Genomic DNA, 23,217 nt, shown 5'->3' with positions numbered 1-23,217 from the left:
ATTGGTAATTTCTGTCTTTTCTCTTTTTTGTTAGCCTGGCTAGAGGATTATTTATTGGGTTGGCCAAAAAGTGCGTTTGGGTTTTCCGTAGCATCTTACGGAAAAACCCAAACAAACTTTTGGGCCAACCCAGTATTTTATTGATTTTTTTAAAGAACCAGCTTTTGTTTTGGTGATTTTTCTCTATTGATTTCCTGTTTTCAATTTCATTGATATCTGCTCTAATTTTTATTATTTCTTTCTTCTGCTTACCTGGGGTTTCATTTGCTCTTCTTTTTCTAGTTTCCTAAGATGGAAGCTTAGATGATTGGTTTTAGTTCTTTTTTCTTTTCTAATATATGCCTTTGATGCTACAACTTTCTTTCTAAGCACTGCTTTCTCTGCAGCCAGAAAATTTTGATAAGTTGTATTTTCATTTTAGTTTAGTTCAAAATGTTTTCTAATTTCTCTTGAGATTTCTTCTTTGACTTATGTGTTATTTAGAAGTGCACGTTGTTTAATCTCCAAGTATTTTGTGATTTTCCAACTCTCTTTCTGTTATTGATTTCTAGTTTAATTTCATTTTGGTCTGAGAGCAGACATTGTATGATTTTTATTCTTTTAAATTTGTTAAGGTGTGTGTTGTGGCCCAGAATATGGTCTGTCTTGGTGAATGTTCCATGTGAACTTGAGAAAAATATATATTCTGCTGTTGTTTGGATGAGGTAGTTGATATCCAGTTAATCAGTGATGCTGTTGAGTTCAGCTGTGTCTTTACTAATTTTCTGTCTGCAGGATCTTTCCATTTCTTTTTATTTTTTTTATATCGAAGTATAGTTGATTTTCAACATTGTGTTAATTTCTGCTGTACAGCAAAGTGACTCAGTTACACATATGTATACGTTCTTTTTCATATTCTTTTTCATTATGGTTTATCCCAGGACATTGAATATAGTTCCCTGTGCTGTACAGTCAGACCTTGTTGTCCACCAGTATCTGTCCATTTCTGAGAGAGGTATGCTGAGGTCTCCTCCCCTAATCATGGATTCATCTGCTTCCTTGCAGTTCTGTCAGTTTTGCCTCATGTATTTTGATGTTTGTTTTTAGGCACATACATGTTAAGGACTGTTATGCCTTCTCTACAGTTGACTCTTTGTCATTACGTGGAGGCCTTCTTTATCCCTGATTGTGTTCCTAGGTCTGCAGCTGCTCTGAGATTAAGAGCTACTCCAGCTTTCTTTTGTTTAGTGTTAGTGTAGTATATCTTTCTCTGTCCCTTCATTTTTAATCTATATGTGTCTGTATATCTAAAGAGGGTTTCTTGTAGACTGCATATAGTTGGGTCTTGTTTTTTGATACACTCTGACAGTCTCTGTTTTTTAATTGGGGTTTTTATACCATTGATGTTGAAAATGATAATTGATATACAGTTGACCCTTGAACAAGTCGGGTTTGAACTGTGTGGGTCCACTTACACGTGGATTTTTTTTTTCAGTAAATACATTCTGCAGCACTACTCGATCTGCAGTTGCTTAAATCCACGGGTGCGGAACCTTGTGATGCAGAACCTCTCGAATGCAGGACCTGGAGGATGTGAGGGCTGACTATAAAGTTATACAGACTTACGACTGTGCACAGGGTTGACACCCCTAACTCCCAGATTGTTCAAGGGTTAACTGTAGTTGGATTACTATCTCCCATATTTGTTACTGTTTTCTATTCATTGCCTTTGTTTTTTTATTTCTTATTTTCTCTTCCACTCTCCTTCTGACTTTGTAGTTTCAGCTGAACATTTATGATTCTATTTTCTCTCCTTTCTTCGCATATCAGTTATACTTATTTTAAAAACTTTTTTTAGTGGTTGCCCTAGAGTTTGCAATATACATTTAAAAATATGGAGCATTTCATGAATTTGCACATCATCTTTGTGGTTCCAGTTCTAGTGTATGTGCTGCTGAAGTGAGCACTTAATTTTACACCTAGGGCCTTCCTAGCAGTTCTTCCCCTTTGGTTGGGTGTAATCAGCTTCAGCAGCAGACACTGACATGAAGCAGATGTGAACAGCCCCGAGTGCTGAGTGTCAGCCTGAGGGTCCCCGCTTATTTGAGGGTAGAAAATCCTGTTTTTATCCCTTACTGGTGTCTGCTGTGTCCTGGATCCAGCCTCAGGGTCATGGCCATGCTGGTTCTGAGGCCCCCATGGGGTTTATCGCTGCACGTGTTAAGACTTTTGTCCCCAGACACCACTTGCCTTCATCTTCAAAACTGCCGTTTCCTCTTTGGAGATAAAAAACACAGACTGGCCACCTCTGTTGTAGAAGGTTGTGAGAGCACAGTTCTTAGGCTAACCCAGTAACACCCTTATTTCCTCCTATCTTTAAACAGATGTAATGTTCACTGGTACAGCAGATGGCCGAGTCGTAAAACTTGAAAACGGTGAAGTAGAGACCATCGCCCGGTTTGGCTCAGGCCCATGCAGTAAGTCAGTGACCCCTGACGTGTGTCTCTTCCAGGCACCCAGGAGGGTGCCAGGAGGAGCTGAGTTCCCCAGAAGTCGGGTCCTTAGAGGAGGAGAGCCTGACGGCCCAGCTAGAGGCTGCCTGGGCTCCTCATTTGCCACCTGTGCTTGCAGCTTCCCATCCAGCTGTGGCCGTGGCCCTGCCGGGCCCCCACACCCCAGAGCTGCTGCAAGAGGTGTGGGCTTTGTTCCTCACGTGCTAGAGCACATTCCTGCACTAGCCCCTCAGGAACCTCAGCCCTGCATCCAGAGTGAAATACCCTTAGGTCACTCAGCTTTTAGAAACTCACTGTTTAAAAACTGGTAGCTCCCAGACTTATTTGTTATCTTTTTTTAAGAGCTAGAATGTTTTTCTAAAAATGATGCATTTTTATGGTGAAATGCGAACAACGCGGAGAAGAAAGTAAAAATCACCTCAGAGTCTTCTCAGATGTAACTGTTAACAATTTAATGAATAACTTTTCAGATTTCTTTCTGTTCATGGACACTCACACCCACACATGGTTTTATGTGATGGAATCATACTCTACATTTGGGTATTTAACCTGCTTTTTCCCACTCCGTATTTTGCCTATAAGTGCCTCTGCAGTAAGTGCCCTGCAGTATATACCTTGAGGAGCACACCCTGCAGTAAGTACCCTGCGGTGAGCACCCTATAGTAAGCACTCTGCAGTAAGCACTCTGCAATAAGCACACTGCAGTAAGCACCCTGCAGTAAACACCCTGCGGTAAGCACCCTATAGTAAGTGCCCTGCAGTAAGCACTCTGCAGTAAGCACCCTGCAGTAAGCACTCTGCAATAAGCACACTGCAGTAAGCACCCTGCGGTAAGCACCCTATAGTAAGTGCCCTGCAGTAAGCAGTCTGCAGTAAGCACCCTGCAGTAAGCACTCTGCAGTAAGCACCCTGCAGTAAGCACCCTATAGTAAGTGCCCTGCAGTAAGCACTCTGCAGTAAGCACCCTGCAGTAAGCACTCTGTGATAAGTGCCCTGCAGGGAGTGCCCAGCAATAAATATGCTCTGCCACAGGTTTAAAAAGAGTATAGGTAGTAGAACAGGAGAATGGATCTAAGCAGTAAAATAGGAGCTTTCCCTTTATGACGGGTGGAGGGACCCTGCCATGTCCCTGGATGGGCACAGCATTCAGGTCCAGCTGTTGGGCTTAAATCCCACTCCTGAGGTTCTGGGGTATTCGGGAGTGGGGCCTGTGTCTGCTTACGTCCCTGAGTTAACTGTTTGAGTCTCAGGATGCTGATGTGAACTTGATTCTTGGGTATCAGTTGCTGTGCTTATGTCCACATCCAGATTCTCGGGTGGTCCCTCTAGACATGCTGGACAATTGTCCTGAGCTCTAGGGGGGCTGGAACACGGGGGGCCGAGTCTGTCTCTGATGCCATGGTCTGTTTTGTTCTCTGCAGCATGATGCAGGTTTAGGACGGGGTGGAGGAGGTGTTTGGACACTGAGGGGCCACAAATCTTGGACCAGCCACTGATTCCTGTCTGTTTGTTTCCCTAGAAACCCGAGATGACGAGCCTGCTTGTGGGAGACCCCTGGGCATCCGGGCCGGGCCCAACGGGACCCTTTTTGTGGCTGATGCATACAAAGGGCTATTTGAAGTAAATCCCTGGAAACGTAAGTGACAGTAACTTGTTTCCTTCTATGATGATTGCCGATCTTTTAAACAATATGTGCATTTATTTATAAATGGATTTAGTAGAATTTGTTCAGTACAGTCTACTGGAGACCCTGATGTTTTTCTTACTCACTGAATGGAACTGAAAATATTACCTGCAGGTACCAGCCAGTATTCACACCGTGTGGCTCCTCCCTTATGCCTGCTTCTGGCGCATTCCCTCCTTTCCCCTGGCCTTTGTGTTTGAGCCACAGGATCTCAGCAGGACTCATTTTGAGGATGTTAGGCTCCTCTTTTTATCTTTACTTCTCTGTGTATTTCTCTGCTTCTGGTCTCGCTGTTTGTTTTCTGCCTCTCTGTCTTTTCATTTTTCCTTCCTCCAGCTCCTTCTCCTGTTTCTCTCCCCTGACTGGGCGTGATGTCACCTCGATCAGTGCTACAGTATTGCTGTGTGCGCTTCAGCGGGAGGTTCATGCTGAGGGAGGAGTTGCCATCGTGGGTGGTGCACCGGGCCCCTGCTCTGCTGGCTGCTGGCTGTGTGAGAGTTACTCAGCCTCTCTGTGCCTGCTTTCCTCACCCACGGGGCAGGGATGACGGGAGTGCCTGCCATGTGGGATAGTTGTGGGGGGTTTAAATGGGATTATATATGGGAAGCGCTGAGCGCTCCTTGAACGTTTGTGCTACAATCTAAAAAGATTTACTACGATTCCTGCTTTTTAAATTTAAAAGCAGATGAGGTGAACATTCTATAATTCTCTTAAGCAAACAAATAGAAAATTGCCTTTTTAACCTAAGATTCTTAGCAGATTTTTAAGTCAGTTGGTCTTGATAAAAGGAGTTCCTCATCCTTAGAGGGGGGATTCTGCCTTTAGTGGAGCTGGTCTAAAAAAAATTCATCACCTAATAGAAAGAAAGGAAAACACTGATTTTTACTGTAAGAAGGAATAAATCTTCTGTCAGGACACGGAGAAGCTCATTTAGTTTTTCCTTTTAAATCAGTTAGGCCGATGGATATTTTGAAATTATTGAGATACACGTTCTTAGAATACAAGCAAGTCTCTCCCCTTCTTTCCTTTTCTTCCTCCCCCCCCTTCCCTCAGGTGAAGTAAAACTGCTGCTGTCCTCCGAGACACCCATTGAGGGGAGGAAAATGTCCTTTGTGAACGATCTTACAGTAACTCGGGACGGGAGGAAGATTTATTTTACGGATTCTAGCAGCAAATGGCAAAGACGAGATTATCTGCTTCTGGTGATGGAGGGGACGGATGATGGTCGGTGAGTGTTCCTTCCGGATCTTCTCTTCAGGGAGGCCGTAGACAGGCAGGGTGACTTCGCAGAGCTTATTACATCCAGGAATTGTTGGGGTGTTTCTGAGCATAGTACTCAGCTTTTAAGGGAGGATCTTACTGTCTCCTGGAAACAGGTGGCGGACACAATGAAACAGTGAGATGTTCTCACTTTCTTCTTTGGAGTAATGAAGGTAGAATGGCCAGGCTGTCTGAGGGTGTGGTCTCGCAGCTGGGAGAGATCTCACAGGTGGCCTCTGAAGGGGACTCCTGTGAGGCTGCAGCCACGGTGGCCCTCCCTGGTGCTGAACCAGTGCTCAGGTCAGCGAGAGAACTGACCGTGGGCTTTTCTGGAGGAGGGTGCCTGGGTCTGCCCTGGACAGGGATGGGCCTGCAGGGCCAGCCTGGAACTGGTCTGAGCAGAGGATGGGGGCCCTGCTACTCTTGTGGAGGACGAGTCCCCCTCCATAGGCCCTGGCCCGAGGGCCCAGACCGGGAGCAGGGCTCCAGCCCAGCAGGGGCCCCCAGACACCCTGTGTGACCCTCCGCTGTTGGCTCTCGCAGCCTGCTGGAGTACGACACCGAGACCAAGGAGGTGAAGGTTTTGCTGGACCACCTGCGGTTCCCCAACGGGGTACAGCTCTCTCCTGCGGAGGACTTTGTCCTGGTGGCGGAATTGACCATGGCGAGGATCAGGAGGTGCGTGAGCTGATGTCAAGTCCACCGGGCTGTGGGCCGGGCGGGTGTGAGGTGTCAGCTGCAGAGCCTGTGACGCAGCAGGTGCCTGTCCTGTGTGATGAGAGAGTCATCTTCCCTCTCCCTTCCTCAGCCTTCTTGCACGTCATGGGCTGGCAGAGTCTTGATGGAATGCTGACTGCGATCCTGGCCCTTTTCCCTGCTGGTGGGCCTGGTCTGGCCCTGCTTCCTGCACCTGCTTCTCGCTGGGCCCAGGGCTCTGAGGGCTTCTAGGAGCAGCCGTGACATCGTTCGTGATGGACGTGTTTACAGTTGTATCCATTCGGTTATTGGGACCAAGACCAATTTGGTGCTCGGCTAAAATTTTTCCTTCAGTTGGGGGGCTGCCACTCATTGCCTGCTTGGGTGAATTTTTCAGGTTCTACGTGTCTGGCCTGATGAAAGGAGGGGCCGACCTGTTTGTGGAGAACTTGCCTGGATTCCCGGACAACATCCGAGCCAGCAGCTCCGGGGGTTACTGGGTCGGCATGTCGACCATTCGCTCCAATCCTGGGTTTTCCATGTTGGATTTCTTATCCGAGAGACCGTATCTTAAAAGAATGATTTTTAAGGTAACTGTGAAAACTATTGATTTCAAAAAACAAAATGAAAATGCATCTAATTATGGGTTTTTTGACCTTTATGGAAGCTCTGAAAATTCTAGTTCTGCTTATAGTATTTGGTGCTTTTAATGACTTCTTTAAAACACATTTTATTCTTCACCTTGTAATGTAAATGTAAACATTTGAGCCCTCTGATTTTTTCTCCTGGTTTCCTTGTCTGGGTATTTTTATCGTCACCCTCCCCATCATGACCTGTTGGGGCCTCTGCCCTGCCTGTCCCTCTTGCTCTCCGCTCTCCCCCAGACCCCGCCCCCAGCAAACTCAGCTCTTCCTTGAGTGGTTGCAGGTGCCCCTTCCTCCCGCCCCGCTTCCTCCTGCCTCCTCGGAGCCTCATCACCCCCTTCATAGGATTCCGCCCATGTCCTTAGTTGCAAATACTAAACTATTTGAGACTTAAGGTCCTGGAAGGTGCTGGGCAGCAGTTGCTGAGTCTGTGCGGCACGTAGCCCTGTGTCTGTGCCCCGCCAAGGGCTGCGGGCACCTTCTCAGTGAGGCTGGCCCACGTCCTTCAGTGTTGTTCCGAGTTCGGCAGGTCACTGTTCCGAAATGACGCATCATCGGCTGCAGAGTTACATCTGTTTGCTGGGGCCTGGAGGGGGCAGAATGGCAGAGTGGGCAAGGAGAAGGGTTTTGAGGAAGGCCTGACCAGCTGTGGGGCTCTGGGCAGGGGACGTGGTCTCTCTGCCTCAGTTTCTTCATCTGTCAAGTGGGAAGAATAATAGCACTTCATTAGGTGATGGAAAAATTTAATGAGAATATGCAGATGATACCCTTAGCTGAGTACAGTGAGTGCTCGAAGCTGGTACCCATCAGAGGATGTGCTCTGTCCGTGGTGATCGCATCTCTCCCCTGGTTGATAGGATGCATCTCTGCCCTGGTGGGACGTGTGCTCCATCAGAGCAGGTGCTTCTCCTGTTGAGTTCCCTCCTTTATCCTCAGCGCCTAGAACAGTGTCTGCATCAGGAGCCAAGACCGTGCGTGAGAAAGAGCCAGCGGGGTGGGCGTGTTCTCGGACATGGGCGTCCTGGGCAGGAGTGGCCCGGCGTCTTCATGTGGCTGGGAGATAGATGGTGGGTCTGGGGCAGGTGGGAGGTGGGAGAGGACCACAGGCCTTGCAGACTTGAAAAGGAGGTTAGATTTTCTTCAGAATGTTGTTGAAGTCTTTGAGGATTTTCTTTTTTTAGTTTTGATACAACATCAGACCTAAAAAGCAGCAGGAAGGGAACAGAGAACGTCTTTCCCTCAGCTGTTTGCAGGCAAGTGGCTGACCAGTCGCCCTCGGACACTCTAAGCACTGTTCCTATAGCAAGGACGACCCCCTTGGGACAGGATATCCCGCAGATACGGGTGACCCTCCGGTGCACAGACCCAGCTCAGGCTCGCCAGTGGCCCAGGGGTGTCCTTTGTAGTGGGACTGTGCCCAGGGTCGGGCTGGCTTAGTCGCTGCCTCTCCTTGTCCCCTTCAGCCTGGAGCAGCTCCCAGACCTGATCTTCAGGATCCCAGGTCAGCTCTGCTGCAGAATGTCCCTGCCTTGGGCTGCCTGGTGTTTCTCACGGTCAGGTTCAGGCTGTGCCTCTCCGGTGCCCTCTGTGTGACCTGTCGGGAGGTGCCTGGTGTCCACTTGTCCCTGCAGTGCCCGTCACCTCATCCAGTGGTGGCTGCCGGGTTTCCACTGTGAAGTTACTCTTTATCATTTGTAATTAATCAGTATTTTGTGGGGATAGTTAGTAAGTGTCATTATGATCTCGGGGTTGATGGTTTTATCAGTGATTATGATCGGTTAACCATTGTTGCTTACTTTGATGCTCACATTGTCCGGCTGTGGCCAGTGGGAGCCCCATCCGTATGGCCCCTTGACCTTTGCATGTGTCCCAGTCGTTCTTGGAGTAGTTCCTGCTTCCTGGCCCTGCACATTGTTCACGCTCCTCTCGTTCTTTCCCTGCCCCGCTCTGGGATCAGCCGTTTCTCAGGGATCCTGGCTCCTCCGAGAGGGGACAGGTGCCAAGTGTGCTTACTGACGGGGTGTCGCTGCTCCCAGGCCCTCGTGACAGAGCTGGGGGTGTGTTTTAAGCTGCCAGTTTTCTTACCGTCTGTGTTTGTACTTCCCTTCTCTAAGGGTGAAAAACCTGGGTCTCATGCTCCTTCATACCTATGTGATCAGATTCCCCAGTTGTCCCTGTCTGTAGCCATTGTCCCCTGTCACGTGGCCTCAGCTGTCATGTGGCCCCCGCATCACATGGCCCCGGCTAGGGCTCTAGCACCCATGCCAGCCCTTTTCCCTCCTCCCAGCCGTGTGCAGGGGCCTTACCTCTCAAGGGCTCATGGCCTGTGCCAGGTCACCCTGCTGCAGGACACCATCTCCCCTGCTTGGGCCCTGACACCCTGCTTGGAGCCATGGCCCTGTCTTTTCTCCAGCGTGGACTCTCCCTGCTCAGACCGACTCTCTGGTCTGGGCCGCCCCTGCACGCACCTACCCTGCTTGGCTCCACAAGCTACTTCTTGACTGAATTTTTCAGGTGTGGGGTGTGCCAATATTTTAAAAAGGCAGCTGCAGTGCCGTGTGGAAGCGAGCCGGTGGGGAGGTGGTCCAGCAGCTGGGAGAGGTGGGGGGCAGGGTGGGTGGGACGTGCACAGCAGGTGACGAGAGCCACGGTGCCCGGCCTGCGGGACTCCACGTGGCCCGCGTCACGCTCCCCTCTCACTGTGCTTCCCTTTCAGCTGTTCAGCCAGGAGACGGTGATGAAGTTTGTGCCGCGGTACAGCCTCGTCCTGGAGCTCAGTGACAGCGGGGCCTTCCGGAGGAGCCTGCACGACCCTGATGGGCAGGTGGCCGCTTACGTGAGCGAGGTGCACGAGCATGACGGGCACCTGTACCTGGGCTCCTTTAGGTCCCCTTTCCTCTGCAGACTCCGCCTGCAGTCTGCCTAGGCCCGTCGTTGCCCTGCGCGCCACCCCTGGGCCAGGAGGTGCGTGGACACACCCTTCCCACCTGCACCTGCCGGTCCGCGGAGGTGTGGTGCAGCCTCTTGGGACACCCTTACCTGGACTTGGCCTTGCATCTGCCGTGGGGGAGATGAGTCCACGTAAAGCCCTTTTCTCTTAAAAACCTTCCCAAGTGCAGTGATTCTTTAGGACCCGGGGACTTGGTGCACTTAACAGGCTTCAGGTGTGGGGATGGAGCTGTGGGTGAGTCGGCTGGCGTCTCACTTTTGCTGCTGGCTGTGTCCTGCCAGCCTCGATGCCTTTGTTGTTAAATGGGTGATACCTGTCTTTGTGGGAGGGGCTCCGGGAGGGCGCGGAGAACTCAGGGCAAACGTGTGTGAAGCCTCGGATGGGCTGTGCAGGCGAAGAGGGCACGGCTACGTTCCCCAGAGTCAAGTGAGGCCCGAGCCTCGGCCCTGGGCATCCCTCCCGTGGCTCCCACCCTCCTGCTGCATCTGGCCCCCTCCCTACCCGGGTCCCCGCCAGCGCTCTGAAGGCCAGGACCTGGGTGTGTGTGGAGGAAGAGCACGTTGATTCCAGCAGCTCAGAGGACTCACCGGCTTCTCCATGGACAGCCTGCCGTGCGGATCAGAGGATGGGGAGTGAAGGTGGGCGCTGGGCACCAGGAGTCCTGTTCATACACCTGGCTCCTCACCCCAGACTCAGGTGTGAATAGTGCACGTGCTGGGGTTGCGTCTGCTCTAGTGTTACAAGCCTGACGCTGCTGTATTTCCTGACGGGTGTGTCCACACATGGTCCTGGTTGTGGGGTGATCCATGTGATTATGGTAATTAAATGGACTTTTCTGCTGATTAACCTCTTGATGGTGTTGCCTTGGAATTTCTTCTGTGCTTTAATCTACTTTAACAGTGAGTGAGGTCTTGTCCTCTGCCTGTCGTGAGGGCCGTTCTGCTGGGGTCATGTTTAGATTTGCTCGGGGCCTCCCCTGTGGCCGCCTGCCTCCCACGCTGGCTCAGTCCACATGACACTGCTCTCCTGTTTCCATTCTGCAAGGTGGGGCTGATGTCTGCTCCTTCCTTTCCCGCGTATTTGTGATAACACGTCAGGGATTGTGTCTCTGGAATTGTCTTTGTGACTTGAAAAGATGGTATTTTGACTAGGGGATGACATTGAACGTCAAGGATGGCCGACATCGTGGTGAGACTTGAACCGTTTGTGTCTTGTGCTGGTTCATAGCTCCTTTCCCTTCCCTGCTCCTCTCCATTTTAGGGGAGAGAGTCAGGATCTGATGGGGGCTCATTCCGAGTTGCCTGCTCGGGGCCAGCTTTACGCACAGCCACGTACAGCAGAGTCAGACTGGCTGCATGGCCGTGATGTGACCCGTGTCCTGTCAGGTGATGTAACTTCATACGAAATGCTTTTTAACAGGCAACAGTGCACCCGTGTATCGAGTCTGCAGGAATAGTAAGGTGAAACCTGACCATTCTGCCTTGAAAACACACAACCCAAGCGCGCTGACCCTGTACGTTTCTTCTTGGTTGGGAACTGAGGGCTGCGCTCTCAGTGCAGAGAAGCTGGTAGCTTTTCACAGTTTTCAGCAAAGGTGTCTTTTTTTTTGTTTTGACTCAGATGTTGATTTTCTGTCTCAAAGTGTCATTTCCTGTGTTTTATCTGGTAATTTGCTATGATGAGGTGCAAAATATAGCCTCATTAGGCTTAAATTTATGATAGGTTTTTGTTGTAAACATGAAACGGATTTGCTCTAATGGGAATTACTAACAGGCTCTTAAAATTAAATCAAGTGATTCATTCACTGTGTGCTTCTTTGTCATCTGCTACAAAAACTTCATCAGGACTCAGTTGCTGCCTTTTGTAGGACAGAGGCCCCGCGTTGAGGTTTTTTTCATCAGCCTTTGCTCTGCCGTGTTGAGTTTTCATGTGCACTGACCTCTTTGTGATATAAGGAGACGTGGCCGCGTCTCACGGGGGAACCGAGGCTGGGGAGGGACCTGCCTAGGGGCACAGGTGGCTGGGGGCGAGGAGGCAGGGTGGCTGCCCAGTCCAGGGGTCAGACCTGCGGGTGCCTCTGTCCCCGGGCACCGAGGTGGGACAGCAGCGGGGCTAAGCCTTGCAGGTGGTCCTCTGGGTGGCTGCGTTCCTCAGGGCCTGGCCCGTCTGCAACCCGGGGCGGGCTCGGCTGCATCTGGAGTGGAGGCCCTGAAGCTGGATCCCCGAGTCTGCACGGCTGGTGAGCAGGGGCGGAGGGCCTGGCGGGGAGGCTCTGGAACACAGAGCAGGGCAGGCCTGTCTGTCGGGAGTTTGACTGGTTTTGGTCAGTTTGAGACCTCAAGTGTTTCTTCTTCTTGGTCATAATTCTGGTACTGTATGTCTTAGACTCCTGTATCCTTAACTTTACATTTTCCCAGTGACAGTGAATGAGATGAAGGGGCAGCTTCCCACTGTCAGAATCATTCCCTCTTAGAGCAAAGCTGATAAGTTTTAAAAAACAGGTGGAATTGGGTGGCAGCATGGGACTTCAGGCCACCACTGGTTGACATCCACTCCCTGTGGTAAGTGACGCTGTCACGGGCACAGGGGGAGTTGGGGGCAGGGGTGCCGTGAGGCTGCTCCCCGTCACACCTCTCCTTTCGCACACCATGTGAGGCCTGTGGCGCAGCGTCCGGTTGGTCTCATAGTTGTCAGGAGACACTTGGCCTTGTGCTCTGGTGCGTGTTTGAAAGTGAGGACGGAGGGGACCTCAGAGCTTGTGTCCCCTGCATCAGTCACGGGGGCCCCACAGGTGTGTCCGGAAGCGTCTGGCCCTGGTGCTGGACCCCAGTGTGCCTGCCGTCCTGCTGATGGATGGGGTCAAGCAGGGGCTGAACTTGCTTGTGTTCACGAGAGGGCTGCCTTCAGGGGCTTTCAGAGTCTTGAACGAGTTCAGCATCGCGTGGCATAGTGGCCGCCACTGCCCCTGAATTAGTGACCAGGAGGTGAGTCAGGGCCACAGAAATGGAGGCGGCTGTGGAATTATCGTGACTCTTATCGCTGCAGGAGCCAGAGGAACTTCACTTGGGGGTTCGCGTTTGTCACGTTTATGACAGTGAGCTAAGTCGCCGTATGAATTTAACGCACATTTTCTGTTTCCTGTGAATTACCGAGTCGTTCTTTTAAAGGTGACAGCACGTTTTGCGCTAATCCGTAGTTGGATGAGGACGCCCGGGCTCACGGTGCAGGCGTCTGGTCCCCTCCTCCCGCTTGGCCCAGCCTTGTGCCGCCTCCACTGCGAAGGCCTTCCCGCCTTCCCACCCACGGCGGTGCCCCCTCCCAGCAGGTCCTCCACCCTGCCTCCCTCTCTGTGCTGGGCGGTGGGGTCTGCTGGCTCCGTCCCTGCCCACCTGCCCAGGTGCAGCTGCCGAGCCTGAGGCAGCAGAGAACGTGGGGGTGGGATGCGCAGAAGACAGCGCAGCTGGAGATGGGGGGCCGTGGGGCTTTGGTCTTCAGTACGGTTCAGTGGTGAAGCCCCCCAGGGCTTTGTGGAGGGAAGGGGCCCTCCTGACTTCCCCATTCTCCCCTTAACAGGTCAAGCAGCAGGCATTGCTTCGAGGTGATCAGTTCTTTATTCAGGTTTATTCCTAACTATTCACCCAAGAGGTCACTGGTGGCCTGGTTCCTGCCCAGTGCTGGAACGATTATTCAGATGGAAAGATGGCCCTCTGGGCTTTCCTCGAGGGCCTGGGACCTCGGGGCAGTGAGGTGGGAGGGCCCCTCGGGGTCGAGAACCCGTGTAATCCCCATTGGAGGACTCGCCCTGTCTGTGCAGACCCTAAATCTAGGTGCACAGTGTCGGGGAGACTAGTTAAGTTTGGAAGGAGACTTGATGTGTTCAATCCAGCCGTGGGGGGGCTCTGCGCTGACCCCTGGCACCGCCATTCTGCTCTCAGGAGATGCTGTTTCCCAGGGCCTACGACAGCAGGGATGGAGCTGGGAGGCGGGAGTCAGTGACAGCGGAGGACAGGCACCTCGAAGCTCTGGAGCCAGGGGACCACCCAGACTTCAGAGTAGCAGCTGAGAGTCTGAAATGAGGGTGGCCTGAGGGTCCCCCTTTATGGAGGCTTCCCACCCCGCCAGGACGACCTAACCCGCCGCAGAGGTGGGTTCCCAGCGCCACTGCCTCGGGCAGGTGTGTGTGTGTGTGTGTGTGTACACATGTGTGCTTGTGCTTGTGTGCTCACGTGTGTGCGCCCACGCATGTGCATGTGTGTTTTCTTTACTGAAGAATTCGCTCCCTGCCCTGATTTTATTTTGAAAAATTTCAAATCTACAGAAAAGTTGAAAGAATAATTCAAAAATGTATACTCAACACATGTATTTACAAATTACCAAATTCTGCCACATCTGCTCTCCCCATGTGTGTATATAAAATTTCTCAATTATCTACAAGTTTTCTTTTGCCCTCCCCCCACCCCCAAACCTGCAGTGTTTACTCCCTGGAGATGTGCCTGTGGGAACGAGGAGGGGTGGTCGTTTGGGAAGTCCTGGGGGGCTGCCTCTCGCTCTCCCGTGTCGGGGGTGGGCGTGGGCGCTGCTCAGGGGTGGGATCAGGAACCTCGCAGGTAGAGCAGTGCCGAGGGTGATTTCCGAGGCTGTGGAGGTGGCTGGGGGGTGGTGAGCGGTGGGGAGGCCAGAGCCCTCTTACCCGCTTCAGGGTGCGGTTGGTCTGGAAGCTGCAGTCGTCCAGGCTCGAGTGCCTGGTCTTCTTGCAGGTGGTTCTGCTGATGTCCAGGTCCAGCATGAACTTCAGGCCCTTCACTATCTGAGGGGATAGAGGGCGGGCCTGGGTCACTGGGTCCAGGACATGGTGAGAGATGGGGTGAGCTGGGGGCCCACCTCCCTCCCCCCAGGCTTGGGCATGCGCTCCTGCAGACGTGGAGACTGAAGACCCCAGTCCCCGGGTCTGGGCCCCTGGAGTCCTGACACTGGCTACTTACACCCACGCAGAACACCCTCCGTGATAGGGACAGCATCCTGCTCTGAGAGTTTGCGGTTGCCAAAGAGAATAGAGACGATAAAGTCACCCCCCAGTCCTGTACCCAGGGGTGACCATTATCGTGAGTCAGTATGTGGGGTGGTGTCGGGCAGCACACATCCTCGGGGCTGTGGGTCTCTCTCCCCAAGGCCAGCTCCCCGGTCAGTGACCGCGAAGCTTGCTGACCGGCTGCACTGGGCCCCTGCTTTTCGGGAGTGGCTGCGTCCTGTCACTGACTGTGTCCTGTACCCTCATTGGCCTGTGTTCTCGGGACCCAGGACGAGCCAGGCCTGGCTGCCCCGTGGTGTCCCCGTGGGAGGGGGAGCACTGAGCTGCTCGTATGGGGCCGCTGAGAAGCGTGGGGACCTCGCAGGGTGGGACACTCCTGCAGGGACGGGGCAGTGGTTGGGGGACGTGGCCGGAAGTGCTTTGGGGCCGTGGAGCAGTGGCCTGCGGGCAGCCCGGCAGGCAGGCAGCCCTGAAGGTGGGCGGCGGGGCAGCTTGTGCCCCGTGGTAGCCGCCCTCCCCCACATCCTGTGTGCTGCCTGGGAGGAGCCTGGTTCAGTGAGAGACAGCGCCGGCCTCGGTGCCTGACTCTGGTGGCCCCGGTCCGGTTCTAGGTGGTCAGACCTGGCCGCCTTGGGCAGTCCTGAGCCCGGACCCCACCTGGACGAGGGCTCTGCTGACGTGCGACTCCCGGAACAGGAAGGCGTCGTTGCTGCAGTTGTTGAAGCTCTCGGCGCTGTGTCTGGCTGCCCTGAGGACGTCCGGGTCGTTGGTCTTGATAGTCTTGGGAAATCCTGGCTTTACACCCGAGTTAAGGATCTGGGAACAAAAATCTGGACGAGAAACAGAACCAGACAAGAACATTACTGTGGGGGGGTCCTTGGTCCAGGGATCACGCCTCCTGCCTCTGCTCCCAGTGTGGCGCCCGGCCCGTCCACCCCTCGCCATCCGCCCACCCGGCCTGTTCTCCCCTCCCCTGGCCGTGTACCCTGCCGGCCCGTCCATCTCTCGCCCCCCAGTGCGTCTGCCCTCCGTCCCCGTGGTTGCCCCGTCCTCAGCCGAAGGCCAGTGCGGTGGGCGGCGCAGAGGTGGATAAGATGTGGTCCCGTCCTGTCCCTGCCCGCATGTGTCCCTGGGTTCTGTCCTTTCAGAACCCAGGTTGTTTCCAACAGTTACAGGAGCCTGGACACCACTGCCCGCCCTCAGGCCTGGACCCTCTGTCAGGATGAGCCCTGGTGCTCCGAGAAGTCGGCCCTGGCCTTTGAGGCTGCCCTTGGCTTCGAGCCCTCAGCTTGTCCCCAGCAAGTGGCCGAGGGGAAGTGCTCGAAGGCCGTCCTCCGCCCCCAGGACTCTGGAGCGAATCCGCCCAGCTGCCAGGTCCCCACGGCGCCCATGTGCTGCCTCCTTTGGGGTGTTTGGGCAACAGGTGGGTGGTGGCTTTTCTAGTTGGTGGCTCAGGGGTGACTTGATTTCAAATTTATGTTTCTCAGTTTTGCTGCAGTGGTCACGGACTGCTTTTATATTAAAAAGTAAATTGGGGGGGGAGGGAGAATGGGAAGAGGGTTTGGGTTGTAGATTACTTCTCTTTTCTAAGAACTCCCCAGATTTTCCTGAAATCATCTTGTGCCAGAAGTGACCCGGAGCTGACCCACCCCGTGGTGTCGGCTCAGCTGTTTTCTTTCACTGAGTTGCGTGGAGCGTGGGGTCCGCGCCTCGTGCACGGCCTGCATCGGGGCTCCGCTGCGTCCTGGCCGGTGTGGAGGGTCCACTGCCCTGCACTGCCCTGGAAGGTCACTCTGCCTCCCTTGGCCGTGACCTTGGGGAGCACCTGTGGTGCATTCAGTGGGGGTGGGGTCAGCACGTGGTGGACCCGCTGGAGCCACAGGAAGTGGAGACTCGTGGACGAGCTTCCGGGCGTTGAGTGCGGGAAGGAGGGGTTCCGTCCTCACGGGGGACTCGCTGGGACTGCACACCCAGGGTGCTGGGTGTGGGCCCCGCCGTCTTGAGGACACTCGGTTCCCTGGTTGTGAAGAAGTCTCGACTCGTGGGAGGAAAACAGTGGTGTGAGGTCGGCAGTGCTTGGGGGCTTTGTTCCTCAGGGGCTGGATGGGGGTGTCCCGCTGGAGACAGGGCCCCCCAGCCACGGGGCTGATGGACTGAGAGGACCTTCACCTCAGCTGGGGGGGGGGTCAGGGTCAGTGGGCTTGCTGGGCCGGGACCCAGGCACCTGGCAGGACGGCCCGTGTGCGGCTATGTGTCCAGGAGCCCGGGCTGGGGTCAGTCCAGTACACTGGGACCTCTTCTGGGAGCCGGCCTGTACGCGGGTCACAGCAGAGAGTGAGACACGGCGCACGCCAGCTCAACTCAGTGGGGAGGTCTTGCCAGGGTGTCAGTGAGCCCATCAGCCTAGAGAGAGGTTTTCGGAGGAGGCTGGTTCCACCGCCGCCTGAGGTCTGCACAGAGCCCTCCTTAGAACTGGACGTCTGTTGTGGCAGTGGACACACGAGACCCCCACCGGGTGCGAGAACCAGGACGGCCAGAGCCGGCCCTGTGCGGCCTCGCTGAGGGGTCTCCTCTCCAGGTGGGTGGAGCGGAGGAGGGCGCTCTGGCAGTGGGCAGAGAAGGCGTGAGTCCGGTCTGGGTTGGGTCTGCGGAGGGCCCATGACCCTGGGGGTGAGCCGCTGGCGCTCATGACAGCCTCTTTGTAAGAGGGGCTGGCACTGCCCGTCCAAGCGGGACCCCTCCTGGCAGGTGGGCCCCAGCTGGGTCCCTGGGTCGAGATGGAGCTCTGGATGGCTCTGTGAGGCCCCCTCAGCTGGGAGGTCTGCTCCACCCCCATGAGAGCTTCCCAGCAGGTGAGGTTGTCGCTCGTCCCCCACGAAGCTCTGTCCCCAACGTCTCTGAGAATCTCCTTTGCCATAATCCGGCCCTCACATGACGTCCCCGCAGACTCTGGGCTGGGCCGTGGCTGAGGTCTCTGGACGCAGCAGCTGGGTTGGTCGGCTGGCTGGGCCCTGAGCCCGTGGCTCTGACTCTGGTGCTGGGAGGGCTGCTGGCCTGCTGTTGACGACAGGAAGTCCAGTGTGGTTTTCTGTTTGGAAAACAGCTTGATTTTTGCTTGTCAGCATAGTCCGAACAGCAGATGGGAAGGACCACCTGGTGGGCGGTCCAGTCTCCCATGTGTTTGTGGGTCTATATCCACGGCTATTTTTTCTTTGTACAAATTACATATATTGCTTTTTCTGATTATAAGCTTACTTGTTTGGTAGGAAACTTGAAAAAAACAGAAAAGTACAACAGAAACAGAGCTCACTCTTAGTGTTGCAAAGGTAACCACTGCTACCTGTTTTTTAAATAAAGTATACTACATTTAATTTCTCTTGAACTTAACATGATTATAATAATGAAGTGAAACTAGGTGAGGCCAAACCTCCGATGAATGTCTCTGCCAAACGTGTGATGTCAGTTCCTAAGCGATTTCGGTAAAGTTACAAAGAGGTTATAGGAAACATTGAAGTTGGTTTATTTTTACCTACATTTCCTAAAATAAAGGTTTCAGTTAAGTGAGGCTTCATCAGCAGAGTTATCTAAACAAACAGTAGAACCCCATTTTTAATTTAAAAAAGTTGAAAAGTCAAACCTATTTTCAGAGCGATTCTTCAGAATGTCCACAGGGCAAGGTTGGTGCAGAATAAGCCCAAAGAGGGGCTCTCCTTCCGGAAGAAGACAGGCAGCCGGGGGTGGGGGGGCCCTGGGCCCCAGCCAGCTAACCCTCTCCCACCACCGCCAAGGGGGCCCCCAGGCCGGCCGTGGTCCCATCTACAGGGAGGAAACAGGCCTCAAAGGAGTGCAGGGTGGGTTAAACCTAGGTGTGAAAGCCGTGTTCTTTTTCTCTTTTTCTCTCAAGAAGTATTTCTCGATGGGTGCTGTGGGCAAGTCCAGGTTGGGGGCAGGACGGTGATCCGGCAGAAGGGGCTCAAGGAGGGAGCTGGGGGTGGGGACCAGTTAGAGGGCAGAGAGCAGAGCATGAGGCAGACCTGACCGCCCTTAGCTGCAGGCTGGGTGTGGGGGCCAGAGTGGGGGATCGTGACTCACACCGGTGGCAGGTGGTGGCCTGGTGATGACTGAAAGGACAACCAGAAGGAGAGGTTGTGAGGAGGAGCAAACACTCTTCATCACATGCGCTAGGGTGGGGAGGGGCCGGGCAGCGCAGAGAAGTGAGGCTTCCAAATGAGCCGGACTCCCTCCCCCATCCCCTGCTGGGCAGGGCGTGGAGGCTTTGGCCCAGAAAGGCACTGGGAAGAGGGAGGCGGGCAGACACCGTGGTGAGGGGCGGGCTGAGTCAGGAAGGAGAGAAGAGGGCCCCTTACTGCTGTTGGGAGAGAAGTAGCTCTTCAGCTGGTCTTGAAAAAAATGACTCAAGATGGCAAGAGATTTGGCAAGACATGGGGGGCCGGAGACTCGGGAAGATTAGGGTGACAGCAGCGCTGTGCTGGGTACTGAGCGGGGGGTCCAGCCGCCCCCGGATGCATGGTTGGAAGAGCACCGGGCGAGCACAGTGTGCAGGGGCGCGGGGCTTGGAGGGAGGACGGCAGAGGCTCAGCTTTCCTGGGGCCGGAGCAGACTCCCCGGGGCGGAGATGTGAGCCCCTGTCGTCTCAGACCTGGGCGGTGAAGCTGGCCCTGGGACCCAGAGCGTGGGCAGGAACCAGTGCGGGACCTGCCTCTGGCGGATCCTTCCCACCTGCCCTGGCACAGCCGGGACCTGCTCCAGGAGCCAGCACGCTGGGGATCCCGCAGGCCCCTGGGCTGCTCAGGCTGCACCAGTGGACTCCCGGCCACCCCCTTCTGTGAAATCGCCCCAGGCCCCTTGGACACCCCCTGATTCAACCTGATTCAAGGGAGTCAAGGAGTCTCTACTCCCCTGGTGGTCAGAATGGGAAGCAAAACGTCAAGGAAACATTCTGATGTTTCTTGCTGAAAAGTGTAACTTTCCATGTAAATCACAAGTGATTCCTACTCCAGGTCCTGTCCTGTCCTGTCCCTACACCCCCTTCTTCAGAACTAACACCGGCCCCACTGATTTCGGTGGCCAGGCTCTGCACTTGCCCTCACCAGTTGGGGCACTCAATTCCCTCCACTGGTGTGTGGGCACTTCACAAACATCGAGGGGTTCAAGGCAGGTGCACAGTTGAGCAGGTGGAGCCGGAGCTTGGGGGACATTGTCAGCAGCCCTTTGGGTTGCGGCAGCAGTTAACTGTTTCTATGCAGGTTAAAGAGGATGGAGTCTGCCCTCCAATCACCACCAAACATGCAGCAAATGTCCCAGGAGAGGACAACAACTTCCTGACAAAGAGCAGCTGGTAAAATGAGCCAGCAGCAAATGGTTTTGGTAAACGCCCCTCAACTTGCTTTTCTGAAAAATGAAGACGTGGGATGACGTCCCGTAGGAGGCGCTGGAGCCTGGGACGCTGGCTGTGCGTCCACAGATGCACCGAAGCCCGGTGGGGGTGCTGGGCCCTTTGGAGAGTCCGGTGCCTCCGGCCGCGCAGCCCCTCCCTCGCTGGCGTGGAAGGGAGAGGGGGCTGCTCAGGCAGCTGGGGCTCCCCACCCCTTCCTGTTTCAGGAGTGTCTTGTGTGTGGCCGGGAGGTGGGGGGACCCGAGAAGGGAACCAGGGTGCCCAGGAGCCGAACGCGGAGGCCCCTGCTGGAGGCCGCCCCACCGTGTCCCCGGTGGTCTCCTCGTGGAGGCTGCTTCCCTGCCAGCATCACGGGGCCCTTGTCATGTCACGGGCGGGGTCCCGGAGCGCACACTAGGAGGGCTGTGCCCACAGAGCGGGGTGCTGCTGTCCACTGCCCGCCTGGAGGTTCACTCCGAGCCTCGCCCCCTCGCGTGACACCAGAACTCAGTGCGCTGGTGGTTGCCCTTAATTCCGTGGGCCACACCCACCCGGCTGTGCTCTGGGGGCTCTAACTAATGAGTAGCCCCGTTGTTCTGAGAGCATAGGTGTCCCCTGGCACAAACAGGATGCTGGTTAGTCCCCGCCTTAATCCACTGGGACATGGCCAGAGCGAGTCCCAACTCTGCCTCTCAAAGGCTGTACAGCCTTGGGGAAACTGCTTGACCTTTCTGAGCCTCCGTGTCCTCATCTGTATAATGGGGTGATGGTGGCACCAAGCCCACAGGGTTGTGGTGGAAATACAGGAGACCATCCACAGGAAGATCTTGTGGATAAAGGACATGCCATAGTGTCATGATTATCAAATGTGCGAAATGGCTGCAGTGGGGCTCTGAGGGCAGATGGGTGTCCCCACTGGGAAAAAGAAACCTCAAAATGCAGAGGGTGGGTCAGTGGCCCTGACGCCGAGATGCAGCAGTCCCCCCCCCCCCCCCCCCGCCCCGGGATGCAGGCCGGCGTGGGCCTCCCTTGTGGTGGGTGGTCTCTGGGTCCCGCCACTGGTGACGATGGCTGGTGGACCCCAGGCCCTGCCAGGCGGCCTGTGATGGGAAGATGGGCCCCTGTGAGCCCGACTGGGAGGGCTTCCCAGGAGAGATGAGAGTCAGGTTGAAAAAGGGCTTCCATTTTCAACCGAAGGAAAAGTGGCTGAAGAAATCGATGTAGCAATTTCCTAGGTTCTGAAGGGCTTGGGGAGGGCGGCTGCTGGGCTCAGGTCAGCGTAGTTGAGCGCCAGGGGTGGGGAGAAGCCAGGTGCCCAGGTGGCGACGCTCGGGGCCACCGTCCTCCCACCACGGAAGGCTCTAGGGTCTGTTCTCAGAGGAAGGCCGTGGGGCTGAGGGGCGGACTCGGGTCTGGGGCTGAGCTGTCTCTGCTCGACCCCCAGACCGGGGCCTCCAAGCCACTCACTCGAGCCCGAGGCCCTCGCTGGGGCCGTCACCTGTCACCTGACGGAGGCAGCAGACAGGATCTGTGTGGCGTAGGGCCTGCGGCCAGCAGAGGCTCAGGAGCAGGGGTGCAGGCAGGCGGGTGGGCGGCTGCCCCCCACCCCAGACCTGGGGCATTGCCTTCCGTGGGCCACCGCAGCCAGGCGCCTCCAGGGCCGGAGGGGTGCAGTGGTTTACCCATTTCATGGACAGTGAGACTGAGGCTCAGAGAGGCTCCAGGTCCCAAGGCCTCTGCATGTGGCTTGGACCCTGGACCCTCCTCCATCTGGGCTGCGGGGCTGAGAGCAGGCCTGACGGGGGAGGGCCGGGCCAGCCAGAGGGCTGTGTCAAGGGCAGGCCGTCTTCCACCTCCCGAGGGGGCAGGTGCGGGACTGGGTTGGAGAGGGTTTGGTCCAGCACCAAACCCCAGCAGAGGGGAGGCAGTCCTGCCAAGGAAAGGAGGCCAGCGTCCAGCGCCTCCTGGGCCATGCAATCCTGCTTCTGCCCCGCTTGTTAGGGGAGGAAACGAGGCTGGCAGAAGCAGCTTAGGAAAGCGGGACAGAGGGCACGAACGTTACATCCCAGTGCAGTGGAGATGGCGGGCCCCTCACTCAGGCTTTCAGAGGGAGTCACTTCCGTGGTCTGAACATCCAGCCACTTCCCTGGCCTGGCCTCCTCGGTTGGGCACTAAGGGGGCCCAGGAGGACAGACAGCTCCCGGAGGAGAGGACCCGTGAGGCTTCATGGTGTGAGCTAAGACCGCGGCTGGGGGAGGGGCAGAGGCAGGATGTCCTGTCCCCATGGTGCCTGAGATGGTCCAGAGCCCCAGGCGGTGTCACCCACTCCCGAGGCTGTGACCTCCAGGGACTGAGAGGCTCAGGCTGTCCCCTGGGCACCTGCCTGGGCACCCCCGACCTGGTCACCCGTGGCCAGGCTCCGGACCTCTTCAAAGAGGGAGGAGGGCAGAGACCAGTTGCTACCTGGGGGCTGTACCCCTCACCCCCTGCTGGTTACTTAAGCCCCGGCTACCAGCTTCCTCGTGCGCATGGGGGCAGGTGCTCACGGGCTGTGTTACTGGGCAAGTTGCCTAACCTCTCTGTGCCTCATTTCCTGGCCTACAGGTGGCGGCTTCCCTCGCCCTCCCCCCAGCTCTGGCCTGGCTGGAAGGATGAAGACTTAGGGTCCCCCGCGCCAAGTCACAGGGCAGCAGCGGAGGCAGGAAGGGTGCACCATCAAATAGAAATGGCCTGACCGCTACCCTGTGCGCTGTCTCCGCGGAGGGGCTGTGGCGGGCCTCCCTTAGGTACTCGCAGACCCCTGGAGCGGCGGGGGACAGAAGGCACTTCCCCGGTCCCCAGACACCCCCAGTCCCCCTCTCTGCCGAAACCTGCTCCCCACAAAGGCAGCTGCTGTGAGGTCCCCTGGAACGTGCCTTGGGAACGGGGTTGGGGGGCAAGCTCACGGCGCCTGGACAGTGGGGAGGCCCCCTCTTACCTTGTGAAGGGTCCCCCGTGGCACCCAGGACCAGGCCACAGACGACCAGCAGTACCCCGGCAGGACGCATGGCTGCACGCAGGGCTGTGC

At 55.4% G+C, this 23,217-nt stretch overlaps 1 protein-coding gene across 1 annotated transcript in view; it reads left to right on the top strand.

Annotated features, from left to right (window-relative positions):
* APMAP (adipocyte plasma membrane associated protein) overlaps window positions 1-10,572 on the top strand; it is a 28,755-nt gene extending 18,183 nt beyond the window's left edge. The window contains exons 4-9 of the mRNA XM_007191861.2: window positions 2,364-2,456; window positions 4,012-4,128; window positions 5,230-5,404; window positions 5,980-6,114; window positions 6,530-6,722; window positions 9,493-10,572. Coding sequence (XP_007191923.1) covers window positions 2,364-2,456; window positions 4,012-4,128; window positions 5,230-5,404; window positions 5,980-6,114; window positions 6,530-6,722; window positions 9,493-9,702 — 923 coding nt within the window. The 3' untranslated portion in view covers window positions 9,703-10,572. The remainder of the gene's footprint in view (window positions 1-2,363; window positions 2,457-4,011; window positions 4,129-5,229; window positions 5,405-5,979; window positions 6,115-6,529; window positions 6,723-9,492) is intronic.
* The last annotated feature ends 12,645 nt before the right edge of the window (window positions 10,573-23,217 follow it).

Source organism: Balaenoptera acutorostrata, chromosome 15 (genome assembly GCF_949987535.1).
Source record: "Balaenoptera acutorostrata chromosome 15, mBalAcu1.1, whole genome shotgun sequence".
Classification (NCBI taxonomy): Eukaryota; Metazoa; Chordata; class Mammalia; order Artiodactyla; family Balaenopteridae; genus Balaenoptera; species Balaenoptera acutorostrata.
This window is presented reverse-complemented; position numbering and strand designations above follow the sequence as displayed.